The 17,458-nt window shown below is 44.9% G+C and overlaps 1 protein-coding gene across 1 annotated transcript in view; it reads right to left on the bottom strand.

The window, feature by feature from the left end:
- Positions 1–9,165: 9,165 nt before the first annotated feature.
- Positions 9,166–17,458, bottom strand: part of RASGRP3 (RAS guanyl releasing protein 3 (calcium and DAG-regulated)) — a 30,663-nt gene continuing 22,370 nt past the window's right edge. The window contains exons 12-16 of the mRNA XM_009703306.1: positions 16,775–16,922; positions 13,247–13,283; positions 10,648–10,773; positions 9,727–10,091; positions 9,166–9,212 (exon numbers count right to left, since the gene is read on the bottom strand). Coding sequence (XP_009701608.1) covers positions 9,204–9,212; positions 9,727–10,091; positions 10,648–10,773; positions 13,247–13,283; positions 16,775–16,922 — 685 coding nt within the window. The 3' untranslated portion in view covers positions 9,166–9,203. The remainder of the gene's footprint in view (positions 9,213–9,726; positions 10,092–10,647; positions 10,774–13,246; positions 13,284–16,774; positions 16,923–17,458) is intronic.

Genomic DNA, 17,458 nt, shown 5'->3' with positions numbered 1-17,458 from the left:
AGCTCACTTAAGAGAAACCTGCTTTCAGAGACCTGGCTTAATTGCTGCTTGAATTAGTACGGGTTTGTACGTGGCGGGTGGGATCTCTTTGGGTGGGATGTTTTGCATTGAGCAAAGTACAACTTTCGGTAGACCTCTCCTCCCCCCCGCCCTCAACCTGTCTGAACTAAATGCATCATCGCTACCCGCTGCACCCTAAACATCAACTAATAGCCATGCTCTTTAGGGGTTGGACTGGTTCCCTCTGCTCAGAACACTTTTGTTCTGAAACTACCTGCTGTGTTTTCCTTCCGCTTTGATTTAGAGAAATATCAAGACCCATCTAGTCGAATTTGTCTGTTATAATACACAATAGAACTTCCACATTTTTTTCCCCCTAATCATTGTTCAATTACATGTTCTAAAAGCAGTTCTGAGTCTTGCTTTTTGGCTTGCTGGCCTCTCGTTTTAGTCATGAAGGTGTTACACACGCGTGCGTGCACGCACAGTGAACTCCCTCTGACAAACAGGTTTTTTATCTATTATATGAGCTCTACTGTGGATGCCATGTTCAGTAGCCTTATCTCCCGCTAAACAAAGTTTTCGCACCTGCTCAACTCTGAAGACTGACCGCCGCCAAAATCCGCAAAGATCATTTAAAACTAAGCTCAATTGTGAACCGATAGTGTATGTAGGCCTGTAGTTAGGTGTAGCGATTCAAACTGACCTGCATCCATCCAAAACAAGTTGCTCCTCCTCCAAACCTAATTTTTACTTGAAATCAGCTAGAAGAAATGACAAACTTAAATTTATTTTATTTGCAAGTTAATACCACTGGCTCAGCAAATGTAGGGCAATTTGTTTTGGGGGTTGTCTTTAAAGAAATGCACTACGGCCTGGGAAGGTTAGTTCCTGCCTGGAGGAAGCCCTTTTATTATTGCTGCAGAAAACAAAGCCTGGCTGAGTTTGATGTTCTAATGTTTGTTTGGTTGGTTTTTTTTTTTTTTCTTTACTGAAAGCCACATAATGCTTCTTGCTGGGTTTTTTGTGTACATAAACATTGTCAAGCTGTGAAAGAAAATGGCTGAAGGTGTGCTGTTGTATAAAAGGTGAGCAATAAAAGTATCTGTATGTTCCCTTTGCTTTAGTTTCTTTTCCTTCTTGGTAGTAAAGAAGCAGTTGTTACGGTAGGCGGGGATTTCTGTCTGCTTCATCTATTTTACACTTTAATCTATTTTAGATGTTGTAGAAGCTGTTAGAGCAGGAGTGGACAGGAGGAATTGCTCTTCAGTTGCTCCGAGTTTTGTTCTGTTCCTCTACACCTCTGAACTGGTGTAGCAGCGTGTAGTGCTCTCTCCTGGGAGTCGCTGTGTGAAGTTCTTCTTAGGGTGTGTGAGCACCGGTCTCCAGGTTATGCTCCTGCATGCCATGGGATCGTGGTACCCTGCTTCTGGGAACTCTCCTGAGGCTCTTCCAGCTTTGTGGAGAATGGAAATGCCCCTGTGCTCGGATCTCTGTATCAGGGGCTGTGCCGATTGCAGAGTCCCTGGCTACCTGGAGTGCCCTTGGGGCTGAATCCAGGTTGATGCAGGCGGGAGTTCCTTGGATTACAGAAATAACACAAGAGTTTGAGAGAATCTGCGTAACGCTGGTGTTGCTGTAATTCAAGCTAATCATGGAAATAAACTGATAAACATTGTTCAGAACTGATTTCCCTGTATTTCATTCCGTGAGCAACCTGAAAATCTCCTGTTCAATTCGTTGTGGCCAGCAGGTGCTGCTGGCGATTCACGGGATGGAAGCGAAGGGCTCTGGGAAAGGCACTTGGGAATCTGACTTAACGTCTCCTCTCGGTTTTTTTTAATGTTTCAAACAAATTTAACAAGCCTGACGAGGAAAAAGTTTTCTGTATTGAATCCAGGTCTCTGAGGATCCAGATCTACCTCAGCATCGAAAGGCACTTGGGAATCTGACTTAACGTCTCCTCTCGGTTTTTTTTAATGTTTCAAACAAATTTAACAAGCCTGACGAGGAAAAAGTTTTCTGTATTGAATCCAGGTTTCGGAGGATCACCGATACAGATCTAGCTCAGCATCATACAGTTCAGACTAAACATCTAAAAATGAATGTTGCTGCTTCACAAAGGTATTGATGGTTGCTTACAATGGGATGATCCAGAGAAGGTTCCTCCCTTGGGAGAGAATACTGCTTTGTGGTGAGCACTACCTGGTGACTCGCTGCATTCATGCAAAAATCATTAGTGGGTTTTTCAAGAATTAAGGTTCTTACAACTGGGTCAGTCCTGGACTAGTAAATGTAGAGAGATTGACAGAGTTAAAGAGCCTTTTGCTGGGAATGTAATATCTTTGAGTTGACAGCTTCTGCTTTTCTTCACACGGCTCCTCGCTGGGAAGAGGCTGATGTTTTCTGGCAGCGCATTAGTGCTGCAAACTTGTTCCTAGCAAGAAGGAACCCAGGAGTTGCATCAGCACCTTCACAGACTTCTTTCTGACCTAGAGCTGCCAGTTTCTCTGCAAAGCTATGGCTGTTGCAGCGGTGCGTAGTCTCACTTTTGCACACTGCGACATGGTGAAATGATGCTGGGACAGGGTAGGAGCACAGAGCTTCCCCTTCCCCCTTATTCATGGTAGCTTTTTCTCCTTAAAATATGTTGCTTCTCCTCCTCGCTTTTCCAGGACTTAGGGTAAGCTGAGTCCCGCTTTATTGCTATTTGAGGGGGAAAGTTTTTAAAAAATAAATTCAGAAGGAGGCAAAACAGGAGGCTTTACTCTTCCAACAGGAAAGAAAACACTTTGCTTCTGCCAGCTGTTGTTGTTTTTCCTTACTCTATTGTTTCCTCCTAGTGTGCTGTGACTTCTTTGTTCTCCAGAGAAAACAAGCTTTGTATTTGTGGAGAGAGCAGCTTTGATTAATGAAAGCAAACAGCCACTGCTTTGTTATTGTCTGTACGATGCTCTGATATTTACTGTTTTCCAAACATGATTCCCGCTGCGCTGGAAGGAATCTCTTAACTGGAAGCTGGGAGAGGAGAGGTGGGTTATGGAGGTTATTAGGCCTGTGGTGGATTGGATATGCATGCTGGATTTCATTGTGCATCGTGATCGAAAGCAGAACTCCAGCAGATCAAGAAGGCAATTAAGTAAGCAAACATTTATACAGGGGAACAGTGTTCTTCCTTTTAACCATGGTTGGTTTTGCCACTCTTCCTGCACAAGCTTCAGGCATTTTGTTCTGTTTTTCCATCTGCCTGCCTTTCTCTAGCAACTTTCGTTTCCTAAAGGCTTTGCTTGCATTGCCCTTCCATTCCCTCTGTTAGGATCACCCTCGCTCAAGTATTGACATTGTGCGGTAAAATAAATATGGGGAGCGGGGGCCACGCTTGCTTCCCGCATCAGGCACGTTAGTACGTGACTTAGGATACCATGATCTACATGCACTGTGGTCACGGTTGGGTTTTCCTTGTAGGTCTAAGGAATGGATAAAAATGTATTCCTTACGGTGTGCAAAAGAGTAATGCAACGAGGGAAAGGGCATCAAGCTGAGCTTTGGCCACGCATCGCTCACCCCAGGAAGCCTTTTTTGCTTGTAGCTGTTCCCCAAGTAGTTTATCATCTTTAGGATTGGTGTTGGTCGGTAATCTCTAGCTGGCTTGATGAGATTCCTCTGCTTCTCTAGTCAAAGCCCTGACACGTGCAGCTTCACGGCGATGTGCCGGTACTGCTGGTGGCCTGCATATCTGGATTAATGACAGTGGCGAGTGCTTCAACCAACCTCAGGCCTAATTAGAAACTAGGCACCAGCCAAGTACCTAAGATAGAACTGGGTAGAAGGGAAGCAAGATTCACGTCAGTAGATAGTTAGGAGAAGTGGCTGGAGCTTGAAAAGTCCTGCGGCATAAGATTCCCCATAATGGATTATGCACCTGGGAAATGACAATTAAACTGTGCTGAAGTGGGAAGGGTTGAGTGGGGAGTAAGAGGATTCTCAACAAGATCTGATGGGTCTTTTAGGTGTCTGAAAGTCTCGTGTGCGTTCTTAGAGTACTAGGAGTTAATTCAGCTCCCTGTTAAGTTAATGAACACCACCACACTTAAAGCCCTCAACTCTCTGCTCTTCGCACGTGATTTATTCTTAGTTCTGCCGTATTTAGGACTGCAGGAGAGTCTTAGTGGTGCTGCTGCTAAAGACTGTCAGGCTTGTGATCCCGCTTCTTCTCTGAACTTCTGATTTTCCTCGGACAACAGGGATGCTACAGAAGTACGTATGCATTTTTAAGGTGTTGAGCGTGAGTTCCAAACGGGCTGGCTCGTGCTAAACTGCAAGCTTGCTTTATCAACCTCCTAGCACACCCCTGGGTTAGAGTGACAGCGGTGGTGTGATCGGAGAGCAGTGCACCGAGGGGGAGGTGAGCTTCTGTTTCCCCCCCCGTAGGCTCACAAAATGATCGTGTGCTTGTTTGTTTCAGGTTATGCCTTTTCGAAGGGACACAAACTGAAAAAGCAAGCGCTATTACCAGCTGTAAACATTGCCTTCTCCCCTCTTTGCCTGAAAATAAGTCGCACCTCTAATGACTTAACAAACAAGGCTAGAAGGGAAAAAAATATTTTTGCTTTGTGTTTCCTTTGTGCTTTTTACAGCTCTCAGTGCTGTCAGTGTCATTGTTTCCCCTTTATTGTCCAGTAATTTCCCCTCTTGTCCACGTGGGTCTTTCCCACAACAGAGGAGAGAAAAACAAGTACAAAAAGTAGGAAAACACTATTGTAAAACCAAAGAAAGAGGGAGGCTGCCTGTGCTGCGGGCAGGTGGAAGGTCAGAACTCGTTTTCACACATGAAGCAGAAACGAAGGTGATAAGGACTCTTTAAACTTTCCGGCATTAGCTTAACTCATGGAAAAAGCAGACTTTTTGGCTAAATTTCATACTGCCCCAGCAGTAGCCTTTTGCTGATGGCTTTTCTGTCTCCTCGGACCAGATTGTCAGCAGCTGTAAGCAGCACTTTAGAGCTCAGCACACAGACTTTCCAATGAGTTTAGCCTGTTGGCTGCAGTGCTTATTTTGAAAATCCAGTTCAGATCAGTGCTGATAACTCAAAAACTCGTTCCAAAGTTACATCTGGTTCTCCAGTGTCCCTGGGTGGGCCAAGTCTGTTGTCAAGACTCTCTTGAGAATTACTTGGAGCTATTTTTTGTGCTGTACAGAGGCCCATCAGTTAGCAGGCTGATGCTGAATGAAGCAAACCTTGGTTAGATATTATTATTTTTTTTTTGGCTACGGCAATCATGAAATAACAAGCCCTTGTTTCTCCTGCCTCCTGTGTCTCCATGAAATCTACCTTCAGATCTCCTTCCTTCCTTCCTTCCTTCCGCCTCTGCTCGGTCTCCATTGGGATCCCCTTCCATTCTTGGTGTCACGTAGAGGGAGAGCTCTCTTACTATGCTTCTTCCCACGCTTACTCCCCATCTGTCTGTTATTTGTTCTTAGGTTTTGGGTTTTTTTTTTTCCTGCCTGTGTCCAGGATCCTTCACATGCAGCTATTTCCCATACAGCTGCCTTCTGGAACCAGTGTCCCAGCCTGCGAGGACCCTCCCACGTGGCTGCCCAGGCTGTCCTGGTCAAAGGCTTCCCGGCTCCCCGTGAAGATGACCTTGGAAGCCACGTTAGCCCATGCTTTCGCTTTGGCTTCCACCGAGGAGTCCCTGAGCAGCAGCCCACAGAGGTGACAGCAGCCAGTCCGCTCCATTTTGGGAAAATGTAAAGTTTTAGGCAGCAGCTTCCCCTGAACTTCCTCTGCAGCTCAGCTTTTTGGCGTCTTCTGTATCGAAAGGAGAAGGGCTCACCTTTCCCAGCTGGGGAAAAGCCATGCTTCAGACTAGCTCTGGTCAGCAACCACGTTACTGCCCACCCGCCTCCCTCACACTCCATAAAGTCGACAGCTGAAGCTCCCTTATTTGCAACACGAAGCTTTGCAGAGGTTTTCCACAAGCCCGGGAAGTCCTACTGGGTTTGGCTCAAACAGCCAAATCATCTCTTACAGGGTCTAGCCAAGCACTTGCATTTTTCACCGACTCTTGTTGCTTGCATTGTTTGGCATTTGCAGATCAGGCTGTAAATAAGGTTTGCCATCATCTTCCCTCTTTCCACTGGGTGGTGGGTTTTTGTTTGTTTGAATTTTTTTTTTTTTTAAACAAGCTGCCCTTCTCCCCCCAGTTTCTTAAAAGATCCTGAGACAGGGAAGAATAGATGTGGTGGAAGTATCCAGCATCATTTGGGATTGTATCTCACTTTAGCTACTTCACTAACCCAGTAGTCTTGTCTTTACGACACTTTTTCTCCTGGACACTCTCCTGGAATGGGTGTAGTGCTGGCAGGCAGGATTTCGCCAAGACGAGCAAAGGGACATAGCTCAGGAGCTGGGATCGCCGATACGTTTGGCCTTTTGTTAAGTCAGGGGAGACGAACAAGATACTCTTTGTTGCTTTCTAGATTGGGGCACTCAACCTGTTTAGGTGAGGTGAGGAAAAGTCTTGCCTCTGTTCAGAAAAAGATGTCAACTTGAAGTAAGGAGAGAAAAAGATTTTTTTTTAAAATTTCATGTATTCAGGCTTCCTCCAAGGTAAAGAGCTTATCTTATACCAGCTTCTTAAAATAGTTGTTCATGCCCTGTCAGCTCTCCCCGCTCAGTTGCTTGCTGTTGAACTGGAAGATCAGTGTGTTAATTCAGTGTGTTAATGCTCTTTTTTTTTTTTTAATTACATTGTCTCTGATGAGTCTATTCCTTTTTGGGGGGGTGGGTGAGAAAAGACTGTGTTTCTACCCAATGTCTTTTTCTCAAGTTTTTCAATGGCATGAACACTTAGCACCAGCAACATGCTCTCAGCGTTCCCCTCCTTGAAATGCCTAAAGCAAAGGGTTTCCAGCAGGAGCAGGTGCTTGAAATTTTCACCTTCCATGAGTCCTTCTCCTTGGATGCTGCAATATTTTATTTTGCTTAGAAGGATGGGTTGTGTGAGCCTGCGGTCTATGCTTGATCTGCAACTGCCGCTGAGGTAAGCACCTGACTGACCAAAGCTCCCAAGCTTGCAAGAGATGTATTGATGAAATCTGTACAGTGGGTTGAAACTTCTGCATTCTGATTGCTCGCAGAACGATCCCCCAGAAAGTGGGAGCTGCTTCTGTAAAGGCATCACTTTTGTTGCTTAAATGTGAGTTTATGCCTTGATAACAGTATGCATGGAAAAAAAAAAAAAAGGTCCTTGAAATGGCCTTCCTCTGAAGAACACGGAGCACCTACCCTTTTAAACAGTTTAGGAAAGAAGATGGTGAGTATCTTGGGGAGTAGGTGAGTGAGAAGATACGATTATATATGAGAAACATTCTTGTCCAACAACAAAATGAAGACAGGTTTGGTTTGTGGGCCTGATAGACAGAGGAAAGCAGGTACCTTTCGGAGCAAGAGCTACAACTAACTTTTAAAAGCCTGCAAGCAATGGGCTGAGATCTACAGACTAAATGGTTGTTAAAACTCTTACGTGATGTGAAGAATGAGGTTGCACATGAACGTTTCATTTATAAAGCGTTAAAAGGCTTATCTCAGCAGATCCATCAGCAGCCTGGAGCACAACCAAATTTCTCTATTCAAATTCTCTACCACATCGTTTTCATTGTTTGCAAGCCGTACGCTGTAACGGTAGCTGCGCGGTCAGCCTGTTGTGACCTGGCACCTGACCCACCTCAGGAAATAAAGACCGTATTTTTACGAATGCTTGTTTTTTTGCCCACAACAGTAAGAGTGAAAGATGCTTCTGGCCCTCATCCTGGCTTGGAAATCGGTGCTCTCTGCAGTGCTTACTTCTCTTGAGTTTAAAACAGTAAGAGCATGTTCGTTCTTTTTTTTTCTCCCTTTCCCCAGATTTACCATCATTACCAGTTATGTTGGAAAACAAAGGAAACCTGCAGGATTCAAGATGCAAACCTGAGCAGGCATCATGTAGTCGCAGTGCAGTTTACAGTCAAATTACCACAGAAGAGTGCAGCTGTCAGTTTTGGTTAGGGAAAGCTCTGGCCTTAAGGGCTTATAACTTGATGAAGGGTGCAATAACTTGAATTTTCTAGGAAATCTTATAATTGCGTTGCTTTAATTCAAGGTCTGTGCTCCCCACACCCCCCTATTTTTGTGGGGAGATGGGGTAAGAAGAATAGTACATGTATGCCAATTTGGAACGCACCTTTCACGTTTGAGCTTTGTGCTGTTTTGTTTCGGTTTTCTCTCTTTTTCCAGATGAGGGCTGTGCTCCTCAAGTGACTTAATGCTTCTGAGAAATGCCACTTCAAACCTGCTTCTCAGGCCATTACAGATTCAGGTGCTAGATCCTACAGTAGCAAACTGCTCATTTGGAGGTTGCTTTTCAGTACATTTGGTCTTGACATGTACATACAGGCTGCTAACCAGAGAAAAACATACCACGCACACATATATACACGCAGACACTTAAAACTAAGGTGTTTATTACAAGCTACCTTTACCATAGTCAGTGCTGGCAGAGATGTGCCCTCTCCGTGGCGGTGTAACCAGACAAACGCATAGTGTCTTGGAATTCCTTCGGTCTCAGCCCTGTGCGGCCCGTTTGAAGGATCTCCACTCTGAGAACTGGTGTCACGGTGCTGAACACCAATGTAAACACGGCCAAAATTCAAAACCCCAGGTGTGCAAAGAATTTCAGCATATAGAGGACTTTGTGAAAGGTTTTTGTTTGAGATTTAATTTAATCAACATACACACCTACTGCTTTCCTTAAAAGATCATTACAAGCCTCTGGAAAAGGAGTGTTATCGAGCAAACGTAGACGCTTGGCTTCTGTCCTCACCATTGTTGTTGCTGGCAGACATACTGACATGATGCCGTATATTTAAAGGAGGCCAAATATATTCTCACTGGCATGTAGAGGAAGTTTCCACAAAAGTCATACAAGAGAAAACACTGAGTGCAGAGATCTGTTCTGCTGTGTCCATGCAACGTTCATCCAAATGGCCTACTCGTGAGAAAATAAATAGTGCTTTATAACACTTTCCACTAAGAAAACAGGGCAATGGTTGAATTTAAAAGCACGAGGTACGGGAAAAACTTCTCACGGCCAAATGTAGTCTGTGTCATCTTCGTTGTCATCCGTTGTCATCTTCGTTATTCTGTGCTTCAGGGTGAGCAATCAGCTATCCTGTAACCAAAAGAAGATAGGCACTTACTTACATGCTAGCAAAGATGGTCAATAAAAGCATGAGGCTTTGGAAGCATAAATTTTACGGGTGACAGCCACAGAAATCAGACCCATAGCCTGCCCTAGCCTGGACTCGTATATCTATCAGAATGCTCATTCTTGTGAATCTAACATGGGACCCCGAACTGTGCATTGCAAGGATACAACAGCACAGAATTTGGTCAGATACCTGCCAGGCTATTTTAATGATTTTCAAAAAGAAAAGTGCCCCCAACTCCTGAAAGCACGTCCTGACACCAAGAGCCAAGCCCCCAGTTACAGCATTACAGTAAATGCACACTGCAGTGTACAAAATGGGGATCTATAGATGATTTGGCATTCTTCTGAAAGTAACTCTTGTGCAAGAAGCAATGGCAAATTTGAATGAAAAAGCATCCTGAAATTCATAAAATAGCCTTATGGGACCTCAGACTCTAGCAGATTTTAAACTCTCTTGGCTACTTCTGCAACTCACCTCAGATTCTTGTCTTTCTGGGAGGGTTTCTATTCCGTTGTGACCCTGTATGTGGTGCGGGGCCTCCGCTTCTAGCTCTATATCAGCCTGCACGGTGGGCTTTTCGTTCTCCCATTTTGCAAAGCCTTTGTTCTTCCCAGCTTTGCCATGGAACTTGGACTTCATTTTGGGGAAAGTATGGGAACCTGAATCATTCCAGCCTGGCTCATGCCAGAGTGGTTCTGTCTGTGTCGCTTGGCTGGTGGTTGCCCTCTGCAGCCGCACTGAAATTTTCCGTGAAGAGCCAGTGACGAGGGTGATAGCTCTGCCGTCGAGGTCCTGGTGTTCCGCAGCAACACTGGGAAATTCAAATACTTCATCTTGGACTGAAAGAGAGGGCAGAATTATTTATTTTAAATAGTCTACTTCAAGATCTTTATAAAAAGATAACTTAAGCCTGGGGCTGGGGTGAGGTAACCCCCTATATGAAGCACGGTATAATCAGCAATATCCATACGCTGCTTGGAAACTGATTCTGGTTTTGTGTGTGCATGTTTCCTTCTCCCTCCATCTGCACACTCAGGGCATAAGGCAGAGCTAGAACTGTGCCCTATGTCTCCCAGCCCCTAAGTGTCTTATAAAGAGAAGTACAATTTCCCTAATTATAATTTTATTTCTTTTCAGCTGGGATTGGGGTGCCAGTATAAAGGATAGTGAGCCTCAGGCTGAAAAGAAATAAGCAGGGCAGCACCCGTGGCTAAGGCCAGCGCTGCAGAAAGGGATGTTGTAGTCTGAGCACTGAACACAAGCTGCGGTGCACTGGAAAGTACACGTGCTGCTCTGTGCGTGGGTACAAAGGAAAAATTTAAAATGGCAGCAAGGACACTGGCTGGTAGAGAGGATTGCAGAAATGGTTTTAAATAGGAAGAAAAGTGCTCTCACCTGGAGGTATAGACGGACTGCTAGGCAGAGAGCCGTGGTTGCTGCCTACTGAGGTTCCTCTGGAAAATTTCCTGCAGGCCAGCACAAGCAGGTCTCTGCATTGCTTATGACAGTTGGCACCGCAATCTGTAAAGAAAGGAATGGTCAAGTCACCCGATGGAAAGCCACAACTATCTGGTAATCCCTCAGGGCTATCAGCAGACAGATACCAGGAGGGACTTTGAAGGAACAAATACTTTGGCAGAAGGTGTGAAAGGAGTTACAGAAATGGATCTTTTGGTGTGAAGGGCGTTACAAAAAACAGATCGTTTCCATGGCAGTCATGAAAAGAAATCTAGCAGCAGAAGGGAAGAGGGGGATGATATTTTCATCAGCAATTACTCTCAAGGAAGCAACCTGGAATTACTGGTATGATCTTGTGTACGCAGTGCATAAAGGTTCTGCTCCACCGCATAAGGCTCCAAAAAAAAAAGGTTTTGGTTTGTTTGTTTTTTTTGAATTTGACCCAGCAGGGCCCATTATAGTAAACACACTTGGTCAGAAGACACTGGCGCTCCCATACTCTGAGTCTCTGGCAGGACAGCTGGAGGTCAGTGTAGACCACTGTGAGTTAAAACTAGTCTAAGTAGCTCAGCTCAGCAAGCAACCTCAGCCCAGAGTAAGCTCCGTGGAGGTGTATCATCCACCCGGCCTCTGCTGGGCTTTGCAGCACTGCAGCTACACTCATCACGAGGTACATTTACCTGAAGTGTGACAGCAATACGGGTCTTATCTGCAAGAAAGGGCCAAAGGGTGGAGGATGCGTGCCCCAAACACAGGCTCGCTCTCTCCTCTGTGTCCCTTGCCCTTGTTTCAAAATTTCTGTCTCCCTTGTCTTGCTGTTGCTGCTCTGCTCCATGACCTAACATTTTGTTCGAGGTGCGCCATTGCCAAAGCGTTGTGTTTATAACTCTTTGCTAAAAGAATCATTCTGCTCGGGGCAGCAGCTCTAGCGTGATGGGTTAGAGTTCTGGTTTCTCCCATCACCTTGTCCATATGACTAATACAGAAGTACCTGCCCAGCTGTGGTTTTGTCTGCCCTAAAGGTCAAATCCCCCCAATACGGTAAAGATCTCTCTTGGCAGTGGAGAACCTCTTTCACCACCTGTAGACCACGCAGTCTAGCTTTATCCCATTATCCCCAGTGCCGGGGGAAGCAGCAGACCTGAAGAGATGAACTCCCTCCCTCCCTCGCCCTGCTAGCCCAGCATCAGAGGTTCAGCCCAGCAGATGACAACTCTGTGCTCAAAGCAGCAATCACCCGTGATGGGAGACGGGCGCTCCAGCCGTGCTGGCACAGGGAGCAGCTGGTGGCTGCTGCAGCAAAGGGCAGGCACTAATTACACTTGTTGAGCACTTTAAGAGCTGAGCGAGCAGCTCTGCTCTCTTACTCTCATGCTCCATTGCCTGTAATTTTGACTCTACAGAACCACTTTTGCTCTCGCTCCGCTGGGACACTGTTACAAGCAATGATGCAGGACAGAGCTCAGCTTTCCGATCTCAAGTTGAGTTTACAGGGCTGCTGGGACAAATCCCTAGCTTCCTTCCCTCGTACTGCCAGTCAAAGTATAGAATGCAACCAGCCCTTTCGTAGCTGCTCAGATGACAGTAATTGGGAAGAGCTGAATTACACACATTGGTTTAGCTACGGACATTTTCCCCACCCCTCTCTGAGGAAGAGATGTTCATGGGTGGAGAGGGAGACAGGGATACAGTGCGTCCTAAAAACCAACACTGCCTATTTTTCACCCTTCTCCTAGGAGCCAGTGTAAGACTAAAAGGGAAAAGAGTGCATATAAATAGAACCATGAAGCCCCATCATGAATGTTCCCCAGTGAATAACAGCGATGCAACTACAACCGTGAAAATCAACAGTGCCCTTCAGCCAGAGCTAGGCTGCTTGAGAAATAAATAGGTCCAAGTCTTTAAAGCCAATGATGAGGATCACTACAATGTCATTCTTGGTCTGACCTGCTCAATATGGTGCAAGTACTCCATTAGACATTTTACAAAAGTAATAGGGCTGTAAGAGCTCTAGGATTTTTTTTTAAAGTTGAACGGCTGGAGAAAATCTTGCAATGAGATCTGCTGGGCAGGCTGGGAATTAAATATTTCTCTATTTCTAGCTCAGCTACTGTTGCATCGCAAGGCCAGTCAGGCTTGACTACAGGCATGCAGATGTACATGACAGACAGCATTGCCAGCAGACCTTTTCCTGACCCCAAGTCTCAGGAGATATATTTCAGGATGTCTCGGTGTTAGGATGAGGACACTTGTTTTTCCAAGATGCAAGGTCTTTGCTGGTAGAAAATGACATCTCATGGAGTCAGCGGCTGCTTTGGACCTTTAGCTCATGGAACCTGTGTGTTCCTACTGGGTGCTACATCCCCTAATGCAGCGACACTTCATAGTATACCAGCAGTCACTGTTCACGGAGAGTACCAAGTGTAGAAGCAAAATTTGGACAAACAGCAGTCATTTAAATAAAAAAATACAGTTGACCTACTTGTGCTAAAACCCCCCATCTATAGCTTGAAAAAGCCATGCAATATTTATTTACCTTTGCATTTGTAGCCTTGTTTGATTATACCCCAGAGCTGCAAAGAAAGACAAAAGAACGTCAAGGAATCAGAAAAGAAAGCTGGAAGGAAAACAAGGTCACAATGAGGAAGTACCAATGGCTACAAAAGCACAAACAGGATACAACTGCTCTTAACACCCTTCCTGTCAGGCAGACCTCCCCCTCTAATTGTGATAAGACTTGTGTGGCTTCCCTCTTATTTCTACAACTTTCAGTGGCACTACCAGACAAGAAGAGAGACAGATGACATTTGCTTCCAGGAATGAGTGAAAAATGGCCATCATACCAAGCTTACTGAAACCAGGAAAGCACATTCTGCTTCTAGGCTCACTTGGTGTTATCTGCAGGGGAATTTCCAGTGTACATCCATTCTCCAGTTACGTGAATGACCTGTGCCATTCAAACACAGCAGAAGAAAACACCACTGGGGGTAAAAATTAGGTTCTTGGTTCCCATACTGGTCCCCAGCACACCTAGCCATAGCAATCTGATTTGTCCACCTGACTTTTTCCATTAAAAAAAAAAAGGTTGAAGACTGAAATAGGCGGAAAAGCCACTAAAATCCATCTTTGCCTCTTCCCAGCAGCTGTTCTTGTTGACATACGTAACAACCAAATGCTAAACTTCCAGGAGGCGATGTGTGCGGTCCCACTTTTGGGAAGCTTTCACATGTTGCACATGAGCAGGATTGCTTGGAAGTAGGAGAATTCCCTAGCAAATTGTAACCTATACACTCAGAATCACTGTATCTGCAGCCATGGCATGACAAAACCAAACATTTTCACTCTGAGAGGCAGAGAGAGAGGAAGGGGCAGTTTTTCTAGCTCTAGCATTAAAGGAAAAAAAATTGGGGACACCAGTGTTTATCCTGAACTAATTTGAAACATTACCAGGGAGGGTGAGCACATCCAGGCAGTTGAAACTGCATGTGGCTCCTCACCGTATTTATAAGAATCCATGCAGGTGGTGAATATGGTCATTAAAGAACAATTCAAAAGGACGAGCTGGAGAACATTCAGAATACAAAGGAAAGAGTAAAATAAACAGAATATTTTTGGGGGGGGGGGGGGAATTCCATACGCTGTACAAAAGAATTTGCAAGGAAAAATGGGGGCTTGGAGAAAGCAAAATAGATTAGACAAGGTGGAAGAAGGGTGAATAAAGAATAGAAGGGACAACAGTGGAAGCAGGGTCCACAGAAAGCCTGCCGCTTGTTCTGTTTTTTCTGATGCTGTACATATGCACAGCGAATGCAGTTGCTGCGGTCAGGCAGCGACAGTGGAGCCCCCCAGCCCCTCTTGGAGAAGCAGCAATGACTTTTTGTTTCCCAGGTCTCTTTGTCAGCATCCCTTTAAGAGACACAGATTGTTATTTCTTTCATTTAAGCTCTAATCTGTTCCCTCTGAAGAGCTTTCTCCTCACCTTCTCAGCTCTGTACCTTCCTCCTACTCAAATTTGGCACCACTATTGTGGTTACATGCAGCAGTGAAAGCTTAGCTGAAGTGCCGTGTCATGAATTCTGACCTAAAGCTTTGAATCTGACACAGCTTTGCTGCAAAGCTGGCTTGAGCCAGCTCCAAGGTAAGAGGATCTGTGCAAATTCAGACTATAAAGCTCAGCGGGACGGCTGGTCACCTCCCCTGCCACGTGGTGCAACTCAAGCTGTGGGACGGAACTGTGACCGGCCCTGGGCATATCAATTCCCTGCTGCTTAATGGCATTAGGTTTTAGTTTGACCTTTAAAGTTCGTGTCGTTTTAATAACAGATATTTTATTGAATGCTGTGTGCATTGCCCTGTCATGTCAATTCATCCTGCTGCACTGTCAGCGCACATTATTTTGACTGCGAATCAGTGCATCAGTTTGAAATTAGGTTTCCGCCCGTGGATGAGCAGCACTGAAATGCAGAACAAATACGCAGCAGATTTTGTAGCTGGTTCCTGTCCTATCAGTCCAACTCATCCACAGGACAATGCCAATGCCTTCAGTGAGCTGACAGGAAAAATGACCTTATTTCCATTTCCCGTACAACCCCTTACTCATTTGTATTCCTGCACTGGATGTAATCAGGGAGATGTGAAAAATCCAACAATGGCCAATTAGCAAATTGATGCAGGAGAAAAATATCTGGTGGAGAGGACATTGCAGGGCAGCCCTCAGGCCTTGCTTTGCTATGGAAGTCTTCCAAACATGAACTGAGTGTCACGAACGCAGGAACAACTTCCCGAGGCTGCAGGCAGCCTGAAACAATAGGCTCAGGCCAGCGACCGCCCCTGCCCCATCAGTCTGCTGGAGCTGTCAGCTCAAGAGCCCACCAGCACGCTCCTGAGTCAGCACTGACCATGTCCCCTCCAAGGTTTTTGCAGTTCTAGCGGAAATAGATGGAATTCCTTCCTCCCCATGGCCTTCATCAGCAGTTGTGATAGGGACCATGAGCATCTGAACAAGACCGACACGTCGCAAAAGAAGCGAGCGGAAGATGGGAGCATGGACAAGAACAGGAACACCAGAACTGGTCTGAAAGGAGGCACATTTTTGCACCTAGCAGTGCTGTTATTGTTACTTTCAACCACGAAGAAATATTACTCAGTCGAAAAGTTCACGTAGTAAAAACTGGAGATTTTGCTGCTGATAGCAGAGGCAGATCTGCGCTGGAGAGTGGGGATGATGGTCTGAGCTCACACCCTGTACGTGGGCCACACGTAAGGAGAGCACATGGCCCTCCGCCCTTATTGCTTTAGCTGTCTAAACGTGGACATTTGATTTCAGTGGGGTGTGTGCATTAAAGTAACTTTTAAATCATAGTAATTCCTTTTTCTTTACTATACTTGGTTTGAAGTGGAAAAGTTGGAGGAGGTTTACAAGCAACACAGATGTTCACAAAACCCAATCATTTCCCAGCTATGTACAGAGCACTCTAATAAGCGGCATCTGGTAAGTTATAGCTGAGAGAAAAAGCAAATTAAAAAAAAAATTAAAAATTCTTATTGTACAGAACTGCTGGAAACACTTTTGATTTCTTGACCAAATGAGGAGATCTGTTAATTCAATAGAGAAGGGATTAAGGCTGTTATGGCCATTCAGAGAATTATGAACATAGCTATGTTGCCATGTGCAATTTCCTGAGAAAGAACGGCTTTTGCTTCATCGACATCCTCTGTTCCAGACACCCATTTTCCCTTGAGCTTGTTTACATGGGAAATCAAGCCAAATTAAAGAACTTAAGATAAACCAAGTAAAGCCATTCATATAGTCTCTAATATCCTTTAGTTAACATAATTTCATTTTTTTCCTCCTGCAACAGTAATTCTTACAAATGCCAGTATTCAGGAACCACTAAAACAAAACTGGATAGCACAGCTACAACATGAGTAAATGTTTTGTGCTTCTGAATGCAATGAGATATTTGGCCAAGAGACTTTAGCGGGACGTGGAGCCAGTTTCACCCTTAAAGTTAAAGGGTGAAAAATTCTGTCTAAGATATACTATTATTAAAAACATACTTACAAATCCTGCACAGTGCTCACAGAAAGTTGGTTTAAGATAGGTCATCTCCTGAAAGTTATGAATAAACCCTGGTCCCATTTTACACTGGAACTGTGATTTAGCTCTCAGAAAGTAAGCCATCATTTCTTCTTTGCTTATAAGACCATCTCTGTTAGGGAAAAAAAAGGTAGAGTAGATCTGCTCACGACACTGAACAATTCAGGATTTTCTCATTGCAAAAAGCACACAGCACGCAAAGCACATTCTTTGAAAGAGCTGCAACAGTCCTGGCAGAAAAAACAACACCCTTACAGCCTTTGTGGTTCTTATCCTTCATTAAACACTGAAATTATAGCATGGACCTTGGTTTCTCACCTGTTCGTGGTACCAGAGCACAGACCAGGCCATTAAGTGAAGGATCTTGACCTACTGCTCACACACTTCAAGCAGTTATGCCCTTGACTGACCACCAGCCTTGACAGCCAAAGAGATTCTGGACAAGAAGAATTATCAAGCCCAGCTGGCTAGGAAATATATATTATATATATCTCCTAGAATATTTGTAACCCTCTCTCTGCTACATACACTCATTTCCCCTGTCCCGTACCTAACTTATTTGTTTCATCAGACCAAAGCCTGGTCTGGATATAGCATCTCCACTGCAGTTTGACGGTACTCTAAGGGTTTTGACTCAGTCGCAGCAGC

The sequence above is a fragment of the Cariama cristata genome, unplaced genomic scaffold (assembly GCF_000690535.1).
Source record: "Cariama cristata isolate BGI_N322 unplaced genomic scaffold, ASM69053v1 scaffold5147, whole genome shotgun sequence".
NCBI classification, from domain to species: Eukaryota; Metazoa; Chordata; class Aves; order Cariamiformes; family Cariamidae; genus Cariama; species Cariama cristata.
This window is presented reverse-complemented; position numbering and strand designations above follow the sequence as displayed.